The 20443-nt window shown below is 51.3% G+C and overlaps 1 protein-coding gene across 3 annotated transcripts in view; it reads right to left on the bottom strand.

Moving 5' to 3' along the window:
- LOC140897398 (fer-1-like protein 4) overlaps positions 1-20443 on the bottom strand; it is a 160510-nt gene that overhangs the window by 25696 nt on the left and 114371 nt on the right. For all 3 annotated transcript variants that reach the window (XM_073310003.2, XM_073310006.1, XM_073310002.1), the window contains 5 exons: positions 15884-15969; positions 14997-15095; positions 13954-14195; positions 10991-11271; positions 9015-9115 (listed from right to left, as the gene is read on the bottom strand). In XM_073310003.2, the coding sequence (XP_073166104.1) occupies positions 9015-9115; positions 10991-11271; positions 13954-14195; positions 14997-15095; positions 15884-15969 (809 nt within the window). The remainder of the gene's footprint in view (positions 1-9014; positions 9116-10990; positions 11272-13953; positions 14196-14996; positions 15096-15883; positions 15970-20443) is intronic.

Below are 20443 nucleotides of genomic sequence, written 5' to 3'. Positions count from 1 at the left end.
GGGGGTTCCAAAGAGGATGGCTCTAGACTGTTCTCAGTGGTAGCAGATGACAGAACAAGGAGTAATGGTCTTAAGTTGCAGTGGGGGAGATTTAGGTTGTATATTAGGAACAACTTTTTCACTAGGAGGGTGGTGAAACACTGGAATGCGTTACCTAGGGAGGTGGTGGAATCTCCTTCCTTAGAAGTTTTTAAGGTCAGGCTTGACAAAGCCCTGGCTGGGATGATTTAGTCGGGGATCGGTCCTGCTTTGAGCAGGGGGTTGGACTAGATGACCTCCTGAGGTCCCTTCCAACCCTGATATTCTATGATTCTAAGATCTTGTAGGTGTTGGTACAGATCCAGACTAACACGGCTACCCCTCTGATGCTAGACACATAGATGAACATAATTTGTTGGAGAAGAGTCAACATGGTTTTTGTAAAGGGAAATCATGCCTCACAAATATACTAGAATTCTTTGAGGGGGGCTAAGAGGGAAGGTCCTCTTGTGGATCGGTAACTGGTTAAAAGATAGGAAACAAAGAGTATGAATAAATGGTCAGTTCTCAGCATGGAGAGAGGTAAATAGTGGTGTCCCCCAGGTGTGTGTACCTGGACCAGTACTGTTCCAACATATTCATAAATGATCTGGAAAAGGGTAAACAGTGAGATGGCAAAATTTGCAGCTGATACAACTACTCAAAATAGTTAAATCCCAGGCAGACTGAAGAGCCACAAAAGAATCTCTCAAAACTGGGTGACTGGGCAACAAAATGGCAGATGAAATTCAATGTTGATAAATGGAAAGTAATGCACATTGAAAAACATAATCCCAACTGTACATATAAAATGATGGGGTCTAAATTAGCTGTTACCACTCAAGAAAGAGATCTTGGAGACATTGTGGATAGTTCTCTGAAAATATCCACTCAATGTTTTGCTGTTGTGGAAGCAAAAAAGCAAATAGAATGCTGGGTATCACTAAGAAAGGGATAGATAATAAGACAGAAAATATCATATTGCCTCTATATAAATCCACAGTACGCCCAAATCTTGAATATTGCGTGCAAAAAAGATATATTGGAATTGGAAAAGGTTCAGAAAAGGGCAAAAAATGATTAGGAGTATGGAATGGCTGCTGTATGAAGAGAGATTAATAAGACTGGGACTTTTCAGCTTGGAAAAGAGACAACTAAGTGGGGATGTGATTGAGGTCTATAAAGTCATGACTGGTGTAGGGAAAGTAAATAAGGAAGTGTTATTTACTCCTTCTCATAACATAAGAACTAGGGGTCACCAAATGAAATTAGTAAGCAGATGGTTTAAAACAAACAAAAAGAAGTATTTCTTCACACAACACACAGTCAACCTATGGAACTCTTTGCCAGAGGATGTTGTGAAGGCCAAGACTATAACAGGGTTCAAAAAAGAACTAGATAAGTTCATGGAAGATAGGTCCATCAATGGCTATTAGCTAGGATGGGCAGGGGATGGGTGTCCCTAGCCTCTGTTTGCCAGAAGCCGGGAATGAGCGATGGGATGAATCACTTGATGATTACCTGTTCTGTTCATTCCCTCTGGGGCAGCTGGCATTGGCCACTGTCAGAAGACAGGATACTGGGCTAGATGGACTTTTGGTCTGACCCAGTATGGCTGTTCTTATATTCTTATGATGAAAGAGGAGAGGGCACTCTCAGACTCTCTGCTCCTGGACAGCAGCCCACAAGTGGCCCACAAGCTATCCCACCCCTGGATGTCCCCCACTGTCCCATGCCCACCCAGCTCCCATGGAACCCCCATAATGCCCTTCTAGCACCACTGCTCCCACCCACAACCTCTGCTGCTACAACACTCCACCCAGCCCAAGGGCCCCTACAAAAGCTATCCCATCGCCAAAGCCCCCAGTTTCCTCCAAGACACCTGCCATGGGACCTCCAACACCCGCCTTCCCCACAGGGCTGGCCCACTGCCCTGCATGCTGGGGAGAAGGACTGTGCCATTATGCACCCTGAGCCACACCGCCAGAAACAACAGCCACGTCGAAATCTGCCCCAGGAACGCAGGCTTCTGCGGCCCCATGACCAATGCCCTCCCGCCGGCAGAGGAGCATATAGGGAGGCGCTCTGGCTATGTGCTGGCAATTCCTGGAGGCACCCGCGCACTTACCACTTTGCTCCCCATGGCTGGGCCTGGCCCCTCCCGCAAAGCCCTGTGTCCAGGACAGCAAGGCAGGGGAGAAGGCAAGAGGGAGCTCTTGGCAGTGAACACAAAGGCCCTGCCTGAGGCTAGCATTAGGCCAGACACCTGCCTATGACATGAGTGCTTTGAGGCCAGGCCTCAGCTCCGCAGCCAGGAGGGAAGGGCTGAAGTCCCAGCAGGGTGGAGGTGGCTGGGGCAGTGGTGGGCCAAGCCCAGCCGGCACACTCCACCACCACAGGGCTGAGATTTTTGGACCTATTCCAGGGGGCTTCCATGCAGGCTCCTTCCTCAGCGTGCGTGTCTGTGTACGTGTGGTATGGCGGCGTGTGCTCATGCGTGCGCGTACCTCTGTGCATGCAGGTGCGTGGTGGGCGTGACGGCTGCACCAAGCCCAAGCTCGTGTGCCGTGAAGTTTTAAACACCCCCCGAGTTAGCCCATGTGTGGGGCTAGGCCCCACATGCTGGCTTGGGAGCCGCCACGGCGGCAGGGTGTGGGGGTGAGACGGGGGCTACGTGGCAGCAGGAGTCCAGGGGCACTTGGCCTGACTCAGCCACAATCTCTCCAGGGGCTCTGGGAAGTGGCCCTCTTTGAGTGGTCAGAGCCCCACTCTGGGGCGCACAGGCCCTGCTGCCTCCGGCCTGGACTTGTGGCTGCTGTCAGTGCAGGCGTAGGAGTGGGACAGGAAGGGCCCGTGCAGTCTCTCCTAGCCCCTGGGGCTTGTAAGGGGCCTTGCAGCTGAACCCAAGGTGGGTGCTGAGGCTGCTGTTGCCGTTACCCTCTCCTGGGGTGGAAGGTAAGAAAGTGCCAGGAAATCCATACGACTGGCCTAAGCCACAGCCCCTGAGGCTTTAGGCTGGGCTGAGCCTGGGGGTTGCACTGAGCAGTGGTAGCCGATGGAAGAATTTCCCATCAACCTGGCCACGTTTACACCGGGGGTGAGCCCGGTAGAGCTACATCGCTCAGGGCGCGCGCTGTCACTCTGCTGATCAGAAGTTTCAGGGCAGACCAGGCCTGTCTGAGTGGCCGCTGCTGCTTTGCACGGGGGGGGGGGGGGGGGCCTCCTGGACAGCGAGCGTGCAGCACGCCGGAGCGCTGTCGATTCACACCCCGCGCAGCGAGGGGGCCTACCCTTAAAATGCTGCAGCTGCGCTAATGGAGCTCTTCCGTGAAGATGCTGCCTATGCCGACGCCAGGGCGTAGGTGCTCCCCTCCCCTCGAGGTGTAGCCAGGGAGAATTCGCCTGTCAGCCTACCGCGGTCTACAGCAGGTCGGGGCAGTTTAACTGCATTGCTCAGGGGGTTGGATTTTTCACACCCAAGCCATGTAGTTAAACCGACTGAGTGTCCTCACGTGGACCAGGCCTCCCCCACTGTAGAGACGAGCCCTTTCATTTAAGGCATCACTCCAGCACTGGCCACAGGCTTCCAAAGGGAGGAAATGCTGGTGCCCAAACCCGTCCGGCCTGCCAGGTGAGCAATGTTTGGGACATGGGGCAGGGTAGCCAGGTCCTGGCCTGCGAGGGGGAGAATTGTGAGATCACACCTGAGCCAGGTAAGGACAAGAGGCCAAACGCTGGAGGCAGGCACTCAGAGACAGGAAAGGGACTAGAGCCCACAGCTAGCCCCAGAACTATGCCAGCATCCCTTGCCCATCCAGTGCCAGACCTAGGTAAGCTGGGGAGACTGAAACCGGGGAGCACGTCTGCGAACACCATGTGTCTGCAGCACGTCTCTGGCTAGGAGTAACTGTCCATTTGTGTTGTTATTATACATCTGGTGGGTTTGTCTAGCCCACCTCTGCTTTTCTATCACTTTACAACCGATCATCGCAGAATGGTAAGGACACAATTTCGTCATGGAGGTCACAGATTCCATGACTTTAAAAGACTTCTGGGACTTCACCTTCAGCTGTGCCGGCTCGAGCAGCCGGGCTCTGGCTTGACCCCTCCCCCCCACCCCCGGGGCGGCCGGGCTCTGGCTTCATCCCCCCGGGGCAGTGGAACTCAGGCTGTCAGCCCCCAGGGCAGCGGGGGTCTCAGGCTGTCAGCCCCCAGGGCAGCGGGGGTCTCAGGCTGTCAGCCCCCCCGGGGCGGGGGTCTCAGGCTGTCAGCCCCCTGGTGACACGGCTCTGGCTGTCAGCGCCAGCCCTGGGTGGCAGGGCTTGGTGTTTCAGTGTCAGCCCCCCCGGGGCAGGGGAACTCAGGCTGTCAGCCCCCCCGGGGCAGGGGGTCTCAGGCTGTCAGCCCCCCCGGGGCAGGGGGTCTCAGGCTGTCAGCCCCCCCGGGGCAGGGGGTCTCAGGCTGTCAGCCCCCGCCACCCTCGGGCTTCAGCTTCAGCCCACCCCTCCTCCAACCAGACCCTGATTTTGTACATTTTTACCATGACCATTCAATGAATTTTGCTTAATTTTACCATGATAAAATTTTATCCCTACTGACTTGTATCAGTAAAATCAGTGCCCAGAGCACAAAGAATGCAGCAGAGGTGGAAGCTGGTCTGAGGATATTTCTCGACGTTTGATTTACTTCAGTCCGGTGCCACTTTGCACTGTTCATATAAATACCATCCATATAAATATCTACAAATCTGGTGCAAAACACAGCAATACAGGAGTGACTGTTAATCCCCCAGATCAGTTAGCTGAGAGAGAAGGAAGCCCTGGGATGGAGTCTGAACCAGACAAACAAGTCGCTGTTACACTCTCCAGGTATGTCTACACTACAAACGGCCAGCTGCACTGCAGTGTAGACACTTACTACAGCAACGCAAGGCGGGTTTGTTAGTCAACCCGCCCCGTCGCGAGGCGGCAGCAGGGTCAATGGGAGAATTCTTGCATCTACAGTGGGGGTTAGGGCAACCCAAATAGCGCCCAGGAAGTGACATTTTTCATAGCCCTGAGCCAGGTAGCTAGGCTGAGCTAAGTTTGGGTACAGACCAGGCCTCTGAAAGCCAGCTGGGAAACCCTAGCAAATGCTGAGTGGATGAGAAGCACCAGGTAATGGGTCAGATCCTTTGGGGGTTTCTATTCCAGAGGGAGTAAAGGTCTAACACAAGGGTTAAAAAGAGCTTCAAGTCCAGCCTTACTAAATGCAAAGAAGCGTGCAGGGCGGGCTGGGGTGCACGCTTGGCTGGGAAACCCCAGCTCACAAGTGGACTCAGACTTTGCCTGTCCCTCACCCCTACCCAAGTCGTGGTGAGGGTCATGAACAGTTTGGCTCCTTCATTCTTTTCCCCTGCTCACTTTGCTGGCCTGCTGCAGCTCCTCTCTAGTTTCTCTACTTGTCACTCTGCTGGTCCCAGCTCTGCCACTGAGGCCTGGTCTACGCTTGACCGCCAGGCTGACATCAGTCAGACACCTCCTGACTGACACAGCTCTAACCTAATGCCCAGCGTCAGCTCAGCTGTCGGTCCTATGGCAATGGAAAAACCCCTTCCGCAACATAGTCTCCATAGCGCAGACATGCCCTGACTCTCTGATCTGTACAAAGGGGACAGGAACGCTCCGCCACCTTGTGAAGTGCGCTAAGTTCTCTGGGTGGAAAGCCTCTGCGTTAGGGTGACCAGACAGCAAGTGTCAAAAATCGGGATGGGGGTGGGGGGTAACAGAAAAAGCTCCCAAAATCAGGACTGTCTCTATAAAATCGGGACATCTGGTCACCCTGCTCCGCGTTATTACACTGACGCCATGCAGAGAAAGCAGCACTGCTCCTCCCACTCCTGTAAGAGAGGCTCCTCTGCTTAGCGCAAGGGAGAGAGGTACAGAGCTGATATTCGTTGCAAATCTCCCCACAGCCAACCCCAGCTGGGACAGATTCCTCCCAACTAATGAAAACCAAACATTTTACCCAAATCATTATCGCTCTGCTCCACAGTGCTATAATCACAGTCTATCACAAGTTCTAAGTGCGAAATACAACTACCCAGAAAGGGCAGCTTCTCCGCTCCTCTCCCTCCCGATGTAGCATTCACAAAGAGTCCCAGCACCTTCAGCCACTGGCAACCTGTCCTTAAAATATTTGGTATAAAATGTCAATTTCTGGAGCAACAGCCATGGTCCTCTGGGGAGACCAGTCTCTGACCGCACTTATCCGTTGATGATCTTCTGGCTGATGTACCCAGGCATTGTGTAGAGTAAAAGGACCAGGAAGATAGTCACCACAGCAATAATGACCAAAGCAATGATGTACTTCTTGTACCGCTTCCAGATGAAAAAGATGAAGGTTTTCATGGGATTCACAAACCAGTTGAAGGATGTTTTTGGACGGCTAGAACAGAGAATGGAAAAGGCCGCTGAGCTCAGACAAAGCAAAGCAAAGCTACACCAAGTCCAATTCAGTGCCCTGGAAATCTACAGCATACCATTAGCTGCTGCTACTCATGGGCTGCGAATAACCAGGTATCAGATCAGTGCAGATCAGCCTGTATCCCTGAGCCCCCAAACTCAAATTGATGCCTGTGCCTACAATGTATTCTTTCAAAACAGGACCCCATTCCCTGCATCCACTTCACTGCCAGCACAATCTGGGGGCTTTGTAGGATTCTTGCACAGACATTAGACCGGGGTAGTTAATAGGCAGACTGTGGGCTAAATCCAGACTGCCAGGCACTTCTGAACAGACCACAAAATCTTTGTATTTACTTATCGTTATCGGTATTCTTATTTTTGTATTATTTTCTCTGGAGCCTGGACCCTGCACTAGACCAGGGTTCTGCAAGGCACCCACGCTGCAGGTGACAAATAGGCTCTCCTGGGGGGAGGGAGGGACTTTTCATCCCCCCTCCCCCACCCCCTTTTCATCTTCTGATGGATGCAGAGCACACACCAGCAGGGCCTGCAGGATGACTGCACAGGCAGCTGAGCCACCAGAGCAGCTAAGGCCTCGTTAGTAAGGCTGGTCTCCATTTTTGCACCAATTTAACTAGCTCACTAAAACCAATGTAGTTACATCAGTGTACCCTCCTAGTGCAGGCGCAACTACAGTGATACACAAGCCCTATCGCTTGTTTCAGTAAATATCTCAGAACAGCTGTGCTCCAGGGACTCCACCTGCAGCCTCAGCCAGGATGGCTCCGCCCCAGGGACTCAGCCCACATCCTCAGTGGAGATGGCTTCACCGTCTACAGCCTGAGCCCCGGAGTCCCCAACAGTCCCTGGATTCTGATCTTGGTTCCATTAAGTCTGAAAGCTCCTCCCTTTTCCCTCAGTGCCTGTGTGCAGCCGCAGGCAGACCCAAGCTGAGAGCAGGCATGGTATCAAACCCCAGCCTGAAATTCCAGTGCCTCTCTGCCTGGCACATGCACATGGCACAAGTTGGCAGGGCCTGCTGAAATCCATCCTAGAATACTCAAGGAGCTGACTGAGGAGATTTCTGAGCCATGAGGAATTCTCTTCAAAAAGTCATGGTAGACGGGAGAGATTCCAGAGGGCTGGAAGAGGGCAAATATAGTGCCCATCTATAAAAAGGGGAATAAGGATAACCCGGGGAAATTACAGACCAGTCAGCTTAACTTCTGTACCCAAAAAGATAAAGGAGCAAATAATTAAGCAATCAATTAGCGAACACCTAGAAGATAAGGTGATAAGTAAAAGCATAGAATTGTCAAGAACCAATCAGGTCAAACCAACCTGATAGCTTTCTTTGAAAAGCTAACAAGCCTTGTGGATGGGGGGAAGCGGTAGATGTGGTATATCTTGACCCTAGTAAAGCTTTTGATACTATCTCACATGACCTTCTCATAAACAAATTAGGGAAATACAACCTAGATGGAGCTACTATAAGGTGGGTGCAAAACTGGTTGGAAAACTGTTAGCAGAAAGCAGTTATCAGTGGTTCACAGTCATGCTGAAAGGGCATAATGAGTGGGGTCCCGCAGGGATCAGTTCTGGGTCCGGTTCTGTTCAATATCTTCATCAATGATTTAGATAATGGCATAGAGAGTACACTTATAAAGTTTGCAGACAATACCAAGCTGGGAGAGGTTGCAAGGGCTTTGGAGGATAGGATTAAAATTCAAAATGATCTGGACAGACTGGAGAAATAGTCTGAATAGGATGAAATTCAATAAGAACAAATGCAAAGTACTCTACTTAAGAAGGAACAGTCAATTGTACACATACAAAATGGAAAATGACTGCCTAGGAAGGAGTACTGCAGAAAGGGATCTGGGGATCATAGTGGATCACAAGCTAAATATAAATCAACAGTGTAGGACTGTTGCAAAAAAAGCAAACCTCATTCTGGGATGTATTAGCAGGAGTGTTGTAAGCAAGACATGAGAAGTAATTCTTCTGCTCTACTTCGCACTGATTAGGCCTCAACTGGAGTATTGTGTCCAGTTCTGGGCACCACATTTTAGGAAAGATGGGAACAAATTGGAGAAAGTCCAGAGGAGAGCAACAAAAATGATTAAAGGTCTAGGGAACATGCCCTATGAGGGGAGTTTGAAATAATTGGATTTGTGTAGTCTGGAGATGAGACAACCGAGGGGACACATGATAACAGTTTTCCTTTACATAAATGGTTGTTACAAGGAGGAGGGAGAAAAATTGTTCTTCTTAACCTCTAAGGACAGGACAAGAAGCAATGGGCTTAAATTGCAGCAAGGGTTGTTTGGGTTGGACATTAGGAAAAACTTCCAGGGTGGTTAAGCACTGAAATAAATTGCCCAGGAAGGTTGTGGAATCTCCATCATTGGAGCTGTTTACGAGCAGGTTAGACAAACACCTGGCAGGATTGGTCTAGATAATACTTAGTCCTGCCACGAGTGCAAGAGACTGGACTAGACGACCTCTTGAGGTTCCCTCCACTCCTGTGATTCTATGATTGATACTCACTTGGGCTTCTCCAGGGGTTCAGGCTCTTTTCGGCCCAGACCAACGGGGCTCTTCTCGGCCTCCTCCACAGTCAATAGCTGGAACTCAGCTTCCACTTTACCCTGCAGAGAAACACACTTGAGACACACTCACGTCTTCAGGACGAGCCAGGCTGATACTGTCTCATCTAGAGTTGCAGGGCCAGGTTTTCAACAGTCGCTCAGTGGGAGTCAGGCACCAAACCTGCTCAGGCACTTTGAAAATCTGTGTCTATAGGCACCTAAATACCTTTGAAAATCTGCCCCTCGGGGCCTTTCTGGCCTCTTTGAAAAGTGCCCTCCGGAGCCTCTCACAACACTCCCAATACTCACTTCTCGCCAGCACCACCAGGAGCAAGTCAAGGAAGCATCCAGACACCAGAGCCCTGGCAGGCTGCCCTGCCCATGGAGCCACCTCCTCGAGGCTCATCTCCTAGGGCAGGAGCTGCCCAGCGCAGGGCTCTGTGCACTGTGCCTGTCATGGGGGGTCGGCGTGTCGAGCAGTGCCGCCCCGTTTGCCCAGTGCGGGTTGATACCCCCTGTCACAGTGCCGTTCCTGGTGCTTTAGACATATCCTCCTGAGCAGAGACTCCATAGGACCGGTGAATGACCACTCGAGACAAGTGCTCGGCACAATGACTGCCCTCTCCAGAGATCAGGCACAAAAGGCCTCCCTCTTCCACTTGCCCAGTGAGAGAAGCCAGAGCTGTTGTCCAGCAGCCCACTGGGAGTGAACACGACCTTCCTCCTGGCACACTGAACCCAGCCTGCACTCCACCACGCAGCCGGGTCCCACCGGGACAGCGCTAGGTGCTGCTGCGTGGAGTTGTGAACACGGGCGCATTGCTGGCATGCTTCCTCAGCTCCTGGCACCTGGCTGGTTTATGCAGCGGGCGGGGGAACCTGGTGCAGGCATATCAGCAGCATGCCAGGCTGCAGCCCTCTTCCCCTTCCCCCTGCTGAGATCCTGGCTGCACCTCTCCCCACACCTGCTGATTTTCACATGCCCTGTCCACGGCCCCTCAGAGTCCCAGGACCTCCTGGCTACCCTCTCCCTTGCTGGGAAACTCCAACTAGTCATTGCCAAGGTCAGGGGCCATTTCAGCTCCTAGCCCCACATCCCCGGCTACCAAATATTCCTGCCCTTGGGGGAAGCGTCCTCAGTCAAACCACAGGAGACTGCTCAGGGCCTTCGGGGGAAATGTTTGTCAAGTCTAGGATCAGGCTTGACAAAGCCCTGGCTGGGATGATTTAGTTGTGGTTGGTCCTGCTATGAGCAGGGGGTTGGACTAGATGACCTCCTGAGGTCCCTCCCAACCCTGATATTCTAGGATTCTATGATCACATCTCACCGCTATGGCTGATTCAGTAACTGCCAGTGTTAGGCTCTGTCTGAGTCCCAGGGGGACCCTGGGGCAGCCAACCCCATGCTCCCTCCTGTGCTTGTTGACAGGAATCACAGACCAGGCAGGGAAGGGTGAAACGTCTGTGAGATCCAGGCAGCTGGAGCTCACTGGGGAACCAGGCCTGACTTCTTGCTAACCCAGGCAGGAAGCTGGAACCAGCCCGGGGAGGAGGCTGCCCTGTGCCCAGGAAAAGGGGACTCAGAGAAGCAGCTGCACCCCCACCAATGACAATGCCTTCACTCCAGCCCTCCTCCTCTCATCTGCACGGCAGGAAAAACCTCCCATAGACCCTGCTGCCCCCAGCAGACTGCTCAGCTAAGCAAACAAGCTGTGAACAGTGCTGAGCTGGAGGCTGAGAGCACTGAGCTACAAGGCTCTCTGCCATGCCCATCAGTCCTGGGGCACACAGCCCCACGCCCACTACAAAGCTTTTGCAGTTAGCCATGGCCCAGTCCGTGCCAGCTGCAGGCCTCACACTCCCCACAACTCAGGCAGGCAGGTACTGAGCACTGCCTCACAGACAGGGGCTCTGCCCCTCTCTCCTGCTCCTTACCGTCAGGAGGTACTTGTTCCCACTGGGGTCTGCAAACTCAATGTCTTCTGGCTTCATCGACCTCCTCTTCTTCTTCTTCTTCTTCTTCTCCTTGGCCTCTCGCTCCTCTCGCTCCTCATCTTCCTGGTCTTTCAGTTTGATGAAGGGCCACCAGCCCCTCATCCGCTTGTTCCGGAAGATGGAGAAGCGGGGGGTGGCCTTTTCCTTGGCCATCTTAATGGTGCACTGCTCAGAACTCTTGGCTCCCCGCACCATGTCGTTCAGCTTCAGTTCAATGGACCCTTCAAAGACAGGCAGGAAGTGAGAACCTCAGGGGTGGATCATTTGTGTCAATGCAAGTAACACATTAGGGCCAGCATCAACATGCTGCTTGGCCTGCACCCATCCCAGTCCCCAGAGAATCAGTAACACTCCCACCAGAGGCAGTGATTTCTGTTTGTAGCTCTCAAAGCAAAGGTCCATCAACAGTGTTATCCTCACTTTAGGGATGGGGAAACTGAGGGTCGGAGGGAGAGGAAGTGACTTGCCTCACATGCTGAGTTGGTGGCACAACCTGGAACAGAAACCAGATCTCCTGAGTCCCACTCTTCCGGCCTAGCCATTTGACCACACTCTCTCTTATACAGAGTCACACCTGAGCTGTGCCACACTGTGCCTCTCATCAGTACCTCTAGGTCTAAATCGACCTTCTTCTCATGCCCCAGCTTGTCCCTCATGTTCAGTACAGAATGATAAAATCTTGACACTGGGGTGGGAGAACGCTTTGTTTAGGCTACAGCCAGCACCATCGCCAGCTCCCTCCTGTTCTCTTTCCCTCATTTTGTGTCTTTGTCACAAATGTAAGCAGCTCATGTCCCAGAAATACCAGATGTTCTGGGTCTAATGTTCTCTTCTTGCCATCAGTAGATGGCACTGCTGAGCAGGTTTCAGAGGGGTAGCCATGTTAGTCGGTATCAGCAAAAAGAAGGAGGAGTTCTTGTGGCACCTTAGAGACTAACAAATTTATTTGGGCGTAAGCTTTCATGAAAGCTTTTTGAAAGCTTATGCCCAAATAAATTTGTGGTGCCACAAGTACTTCTCGTTCTTTTTACTGCTGAGCAGGTTTGCTTTATATGCCTTTCCATGCCAATGAAGCCTTTTGAATTGATTGGCAATGGGTTAATGAATAAAAGGAGCTTTTGTCGTGGTTAAAGGTGTTGCCTAGAGCTGGACGAAATGCAGGATTTCCAGCTCACAGGAAATTTCATTTTTAGAAATTTGGTTTTGTTCCAAATCATAACGAATCTAAATTTTTTGAAATTTCCTGAAAACCAGAAATCCTGAATAAAAATTATTTCGGAAACATTGACGCATGCTGTTTCCCACACACAACCAGCTCCTGGGACTCTGACAGCAGCTGAATAAAACTGACATTCTTGAAGAGACATGGTGGGGGAGGTAATATCTTTTATTGGACCAACTTCAGCTGGTGAAAGAGACAAGCTTGTCTCTCTGATATCCTGGGACCACCCCTGCTACAGCAATATTGCAAATGCCATTCTTGTCAGTTTCACTGCTGCTGTGATCAGAACCTCTATGTCAGTTTCACCCAGCAGCACCAGAGGCTCTCAGGGCCTGCAGCTCTGAGGCATCCTCACCATGGGGACAAGATACCCTGGCTCTGGGCTCCTGGCTCTGCAGCAGGAAGCCTGGAAGAGGGAGTTCTCAGCCCTTCCAGGCTCCCGGCTGTGGAACCAAGAGCTGAGCCAGGGCTCCCAGGGCTTTCAGGCTCCTGGCTCCACAGCAGGAGCCTGGAAGCCCTGCTTGGCTGTGTGCCCTGGAGTCCTAGACTCTGGAAGACTGGGGTCTCCTGAGCACAGGGCAGCCTGTATGGTGGGGCTGTCTCAGAGCTGTGGCCCCATGAACTCTGGGCTCATTTGCAGCCTGGTAAGGTGGCAGCTTTCCCAGAGAACACACTGAAAATGGCTAAATCTGAGATGCATCCAAGAAACGCTTCAGGTTCAATGAATTGGCATTTTCAAACAAAACTGTTTCAGCAGAAAATTGCCAACCTTCTGTATTATTATGCTTGCAGTATAGCACATCCATATGCTTATGTTCCCCTCAGAGGGCCTAGTGTTTAGTGCCGAGGTTCAAAGTTTGGATAACTTAAGCATAATGGAAGTGGGGAGCATTTGCTGCACAGTCTGAGAATGAAAGAAACATCCTGAAAGGAGAGAAGACTTGTCAGCAGTCTGTTCCTGGTATTTCTAAGGCACCTGCCACCATGCCATCTAAAAAGAAAAGGAGTACTTGTGGCACCTTAGAGACTAACCAATTTATTTGAGCATGAGCTTTCGTGACATACAGCTCACTTCATCGGATGCATCTAAGTGGTGCCATCTAAGTGCCGCCATCTAAGTGCCATCAGCATCACCAGCCACCACCTCTAGCTGAAGGCTTCCCCCTTCAATCAAAGGCCCTGGTTCAGGCTGACCCTTGGACACAACAGTATTTCAAAAGCCGCATGAGGGCTCCAAGTCCCTGGACAGGGGGAGCTCAGAGGCAGCAGGAAGGTGGCTAGGCAAGAGCCAGAGAGAAGGTGAAGGTCACTATGCAGAGCCCCAGTGGGGTCAGCTTTGGAAGAAGCTGCTCACTCGCCCCCTGTTCCACGGTTAGGGGGAACAGTACTGCACAGTGCAGAGATGGGTCAGAAGATGAATAACTGGTCTGAATGAGAGAGTTTAATCCCAATGCCAGGAGTCAACTGGAATCTGGTAGGACCCTGGTGCTGTAAACACAAGTTCTACCAGTGGGCCAGGAGGGAGCCTGCAAACGCAAAAGAGGGTAAATGAGCTCCCTGCAGCCCCAGCTCATCTTGACTGGGAGCCATTTCCTGCAAAGCTCAGGGCAGGTGGTCTGGGCAGGCGCAGAAGGCGAGGCACAGAGAAACAGCCCCTTCTCTCAGCAAGAGGATACTGTACCTAGAAAGTCATTCGCTGAAATCCTGTCATAATCCCAGACCTGAAGGACCAGGACAGCTGGCTCCCTGAACTCAGATTCCTCCAGGGAGAAGATGGAGTCCTTCTTCTTATAGGAGATCTCCTTCTCAGTTGGGAGGTAGTTGAAGTGGAACACAAACCTCCAGTTGAAGTTGCCTTCCCCAGTCAGGGAGTTAAAGTGAACGTCTGTTTCTTGTTTCTCATGGTCCAGACCTTTGATCCAGCTGCAGAAGAAGCTCAATTAACATCAGTTGTCATGTTAAAGCAGCCCCAAGTGCAGCATCACTAAGCCACAGGGTGGTGGAGCAAGGGTCCCAGGCCAAGGGGTAGCGCTCAGTCACTGCTCGACAGCACCTCACAGCAACAAACTCTTATTCAGAATAATAATGGGCTTAGCCAACGAGGCTCAACTGATTCGAATGGCAGACAGGAGCATGTCAGGGGTGTAAGGTCTATGCTGGGCCACAACCATTATGAGGGCTCTAAAGGGGCCTCTCTCCAACCTCTCTTTTTTGGGGGTGCAAACCCCACCATTTAGATGGTCCAGTATCTGATTATGGGGACAAATTAGGCACTTGGTTTTCTAAATAATAGGAACTGAGCCCACAACTAGGCTCAGTTTTTTTTGCTGATGCAAAAAATGCGGGAAGGAATGGCACGCTTTGGTAAGCTGGTCCAAGATGTGTAGAATCTGCATACCACGTAAAGGGGAGACAGTGCCTGGGTCGGCTCAGAGAGCTGAGGGGTCATAGGGATGAGGACTGACATGTTCTGAAGAACAAGCGTGGGCTGGTATCAGGGCCAAGGCCTTTATGGGTAGACTAAATCGACAGTGAGTTAGTCTCCCCCAGGAGGTGGAGGCCCCATGGCTGGTGAAATACGAGGAGAGGCTGGTGATGTCTGTGGGACTCAGGCAGTAGGGAGTGCTGCACAGTATCCAGGCAGGGTCAGACTGGACAGGCCAGCTAGTCGTTCTCCGACCCTCCGGCTGTCTCTGTCATTCGATTCCCCATCAACTCGGGCACCTTTTCACGTAGATGTCGCTGGAGGTTTCTCCTGTTATTGGATTAACGTCATCAAGAACCACGTCGTCTGTGTTCCAGATGATGACGCGTAGCTCGTAACTACCAGGAGGGAAAGCCAAGGGCAGGTTAGAGAAGCACATTCCAGCTCAGTGTTTGTCAGGGCCAGGCGAAACTACCCCCCTGGGACCATGGCCTGCAGCAGCACCCGCTCAGCCCGGCCACCCAGCCTAGTGCCATGCTTGTGCCCTCTGCAGCTCAGGCCAGGGCCCAGGACACCTTGCGGAAGGCCCCTCTCATGTCACACTGGCCCAGTTTTGCAGACTCGAGTACAAAGAAGTGTCTGAACCAAAGCACATCTCCAGCGTCCTGGAATCTGCCCAGCACGTGTCCGGCAGAAACAGCAGCAAGAAGAAAAGTCATGGCCCAGCCTTGGGTTTTCGAGGCACCAGTGCTGAGCTGTGCGTGGCCAGTGGTACTGCTTCAGCTCCGACACTGCTGTCTGGGGTTTGGTCTCTGCCGGGAGCAGGCGTAAACCCAGGGGACCCCTCTCCTCCCAGCCATGTCTGTGTGAGAGGCAGGAGCAGCTTTCCCTCCTCTCAGCCACACGGCATGCGGGGACAGAGGGAGTCCCTCGGGAGAGCAGGATGAGGTGAGGCCTGCAGCCCCCCTGCACCAGCACAGAGAGGAAGCCATGGAGATGTGCCAGGGTCCCAGAGCTGAAGCAGTGTGAGCCTCCCAGGCTGACAGATCAGTTAGACTGCCCTTCTCACCCAGCCACACCCTTCATGGGCACAGACTGCATGGGAGTCATGCAGAGCAGGACCCCAGGCTGCGGTATAAACACTGGGTTTGAAATGGCTCTGTCCCCATCTCCTACAGGTCTGTACCTGATTGGCAGCCGTGGCTTGATATTGACAGGGGGAGGTGCTGGGACGTCGTTTGGAAACATGTCAATCCACATGTGGAGGGAGCCCTGCAGAAAGGAAAGGGCTGAGCTGTTTCAAAGGATTCATCAAGGCTGAATTCACAAACAGATTTACTCTCCCACTCCCTAACCTCCAGAGAACCCTCTTCCCAACACCACTGACCCTTCCTCACACTTCTGGGTCACAGCAACCCTCAAGGCAAGCCTGTCAGGACACAGAGAGCACCTGCCATCACTGGGAACGGCCTGCCCACATTGTAGAAGTTGCTTGTATTTAAAATGTCTCCTTATGGCGGGGCGGGGGGGAGTATTTTAAGAAATAATGTCTGCTCAGGACGTTGTTACCATGAGGTTCACCAGTGTCCTTACAAAATGGTTGAATACAAGTTATTTATTATGTAAAACTGAAATAGAACATTTCTCTTCTATCTCACAATAGCATCACTTCACTGGATGTTTTATACTTGTCAGTGGCAACCTTCATTTGCTCTCTACTAAAACATCTCACCCCCCCTCCCTGGCTTGGCTTCCCATCAGTCTGATATTGATCCTGGACAAGATTATGAAACGGTTGATATGGGACTTGATTCATAAAGAATTAAAGGAGAGTAATATAATCAATCAGCATGGGTTTATGGAAAATAGACCCTGCCAAACTAACTTGATATCTTTTTCTTATGAGATTACAAGTTTGGTTGATAAATGTAATAATGATGGCATAACATACATGGCCTTCTGTAAGGCGCTTGACTTGGTACTGCATGACATTTTGATTAAACTAGAATGATATAAAATTAACATGGCACACATTAAATGGATTAAAAGCTGGCTAACTGATAGGTCTCAAAATACAATTGTAAATGGGGAATCATCATTGAGTGGGTGTGTTTGTAGCAGGGTCCCACAGAAATCTGTTCCTGGCCCTATGTTAGTTAACATTTTTCTCAATGACCTGGAAGAAAACATAAAATCATCACGGATAAAGTTTGCAGATGACACAAAACATTGGGGGAGTGATAAATGGTGAAGAGGGCAGGTCACTGATACAGAGTATTCTGGATTGCTTGGCAAACTGGGCACAAGCAAACAATATCATAAAACCATGGGTTAGAAGGGCCCACAAGGGTCATCTAGTCTAACCCCCTGCCAAGATGCAGCACTTGTTGTGTCTAAACCATCCAAGACAGATGCTCTCCAGCCTCCTTTTGAAAACCTCCAGTGAAGGAGCTTCCATGACCTCCCTAGACATCTGTTCCATTGTCGTCTGTTCTTACAGATAGGAAGTTTTTCCTGAGATTTAATCTAATATGAGTTTTAACAGGGCTAATTGTAAATGTATACATCTGGGAACAAAGACGGTCAGCCATACTTACAGGATGGGGGGCTCTATCCTGGGAAGCAGGGACACTGAAAAAAATTTGGGAATCGTGGTGGACAATCAGCTGAACAAGAGCTCCCATTGTGGTGTTTCAGAGTAACAGCCGTGTTAGTCTGTATTCGCAAAAAGAAAAGGAGTACTTGTGGCACCTTAGAGACTAACTAATTTATTTGAGCATGAGCTTTCGTGAGCTACAGCTCACTTCATCGGATGCATACCGTGGAAACTGCAGCAGACTTTATATACACACAGACTTTATATACACACAAAGTCTGCTGCAGTTTCCACAGTATGCATCCAATGAAGTGAGCTGTAGCTCACGAAAGCTCATGCTCAAATAAATTGGTTAGTCTCTAAGGTGCCACAAGTACTCCTTTTCTCATTGTGGTGTTGTGACCAAAAGAGCTGATGTGATCCTGGGATGTATAAACTGGGGAATCACCAGTAGCAATAGGGAGGTTATTTTACCTCTGTGTTTGGCACAGATGTGAACGCTACTGGAATTGGGTCCAATTCTGGTGCTCACAATTCAAGAAGAATGTTGATAAATTGGAGAAAGTTCAAAGAAAGCCACAAGAAAGATTAAAGGATTAGAAACCTGCCTGATCATGAGAGACTCAGGTCAATCTATTTAGCTTAACAAAGAGAAGGTTAAGGTAAGGGTTTGATTAGTCTATAAGCACCACCATGGGGACCAAATATTTAATAATGGGCTCTCAACCTAGCAGAGAAAGGTCTAAGAGAAAGGTCTAACATGATCCAGTGGAAAGCTAGACAAATTCAGACTGGAAATAAGGTGAACATTTTTAAATAGTGAGTGAGTAACTATTGGACCAATTTACAAAGGGTCACGTGGATTCTCCAGCACTGACAATTTTGAAATCAATTGGCTGTTTTTCTCAAAGCCCTGCACTAGGAATTATTGTGGGGACGTTCTCTGGCCTGTGCTGAACAGGAGATCAGATGAGATGATCACTGTGAATTTACATAGGATCTCAAAGTGCGGTACCAAGGACATCAGTATCATTAGCCCCATTTTACAGATGGGAAACTAAGGCCCAGGGAGGCGACGTGATTTGCCCAAGATCACCCATAAGACCAGAAGCAGGAAAAGAACTCTGGTTTGCTGAGTTCCAGGCCAGTGTTCTAGCCACTAGGACACCCTGCCTCCTGCGATAGCCAGCTAGCCATTTGGCATCTATATACACCAATGCAGTTCTGTAGCATCAGCAAGTGAGGTGCTGCCTTTGAAAGACAGGCCTTGCTCAATACGATAAGGCTCTCCATTGTACAGCTCATCCAGAGCTGAGCGCCCCAGCCACACACCTGTGTATTGAATCTGTCCTGGCCAAGGACGAGGGCTACCTGCTGAGTCACCACAACCACTTCCTCCTCGCTGCAGGGCTCTCACCCAAGTTCTGCACAGATCCAGCCAGCCTGCGAGATCCAGGAGCCTAGCTGCAGAACGTCGGTGTGGTCTCATCCATGCCGTACAGAGAGACTCTCAGCTCCCTGTTGCAGGATGTGATGCCGTAGCTTTGGCTATGCTGCCAGCGTGTTGCGGTCCATTATCAGGCCCGGTTCTCACCATGTTACTGGTGATGTCCGTAGCCGTACTCACCAGGCGTTTGGGGGAGAGATGGAGAGCTGGGAGCGTGCCCCGGACAGCATCTCAGCAGCACACAGCGATGGAGCCACACACAGTACATCATTAATGCCTGGTGTTGCCCTTTGTGCTTCACCTCCCCCGGCTGCCCCTTTTGAAGGTACGATTTCTGCTGTCCTGTCTCGTTTCCTGCACCCGGCATTACCCTGAGTGCTCCTCTGGGAGCATGAGGGACTAGCCGGGATGCAGGCTCTCTAGAGTCTCAGCTGTCATTTACAGTCAGTCTCCAGCTGTTCAGAGTGCGAAGAATGCCTCCACCAGGTGATGTGAGTGACACGGGGTGGGGGGTGCTCAATCTGCGGAGAACCTGACAGAACAGTTCTGAGGGATGAATGGCCTGGCTCATTTCAGTGGGTGCTAACTCAGATGCCAATTCACTCTGCTCTCGTTGTGGTGGATTCTCCATCACTGGCAACGTTTAAATGAAGAGCGGATGTTTTTCTAAAATATCTGCTCTAGTTCAAACACAGGGAGATCCTACGGTCTCAGTTATACTGGGGGTCACTTCTGCACTTAGAATCAATTAATCTAACTCAGGGGCGGGCAAACTTTTTGGCCTGAGGGCCACATCGGGTTTCCAAAATTGTATGGAGTGTCGGTTAGGGGAGGCTGTCTCCCCAAACAACCAGGCATGGCCCGGCCCCCGCCTCCTATCTGACCCCCCTGCTTCTCACCCGCTGACAGCTCCCCCGGGACTCCTGCCCCATCCACCACTCCCTACTCCCTGTCCCCTGACCACCCCCAGACCCTCCACCCCTGACTGCCCCCTCTCACCCCATCCAACCCCCGCCCTCATTCCTGACTGCCCCCCCCCCGGGACTTCTGACCACCCTGACCCCTATCCACATCCCTGACCACACCCTCAAACTCCCCTGCTCTCTATCCAACCCCCCGTTCCCCCTTACCGCGCTGCCGGGATCACCAGTGGCTGGCAGAACTACAGCCATGCCGCCCAGCCATGCTGCAACTGCGCTGCCCGGCCCCCCAGAGCATTGCGCCGGCAGCATGGGGCTCTGAGGCTGTGGGGGAGGGGGAACAGCATGGGAGGGGCTGGGGGCTAGCTTCCCAGGTCAGGAGCTCAAGGCGCAGGCAAGTGGGTCCTGCAGGCCGGATGTGGCCCGCGGGCCGTAGTTTGCCCACTTCTGATCTAACTAGATGTGTGCATGCCCACAGCCCTGACATATGGCAGTGACTACATGTATAGAGGAGATTCACTGCCTCTCACGCTCTTTCTTCTTCTTTGCTATAAAGATCTCCCAACACTTTTGCAAAGCAGGGCGATAACCTGGAATCCTGGACAAGTTCCCTTTGGGGCAATTATGTTTTGTTTTGTTTTCTATCAGCAGATCTGAACAATGTGCATCCAAGAGTTTTAAAAGAAGTGGCTCAACTTCTGGACAGATGATATTGGGGATGTTCCAGAGAACAGGAAGAAAGCTGATGTTGGGCCAATATTTAAAGAAGTCAATCCAGGTGGC

This window comes from Lepidochelys kempii, chromosome 13 (genome assembly GCF_965140285.1).
Source record: "Lepidochelys kempii isolate rLepKem1 chromosome 13, rLepKem1.hap1, whole genome shotgun sequence".
Classification (NCBI taxonomy): Eukaryota; Metazoa; Chordata; order Testudines; family Cheloniidae; genus Lepidochelys; species Lepidochelys kempii.
Note: the sequence above shows the minus strand (reverse complement) of the source record. Positions and strands in the feature narration are given on the sequence as shown.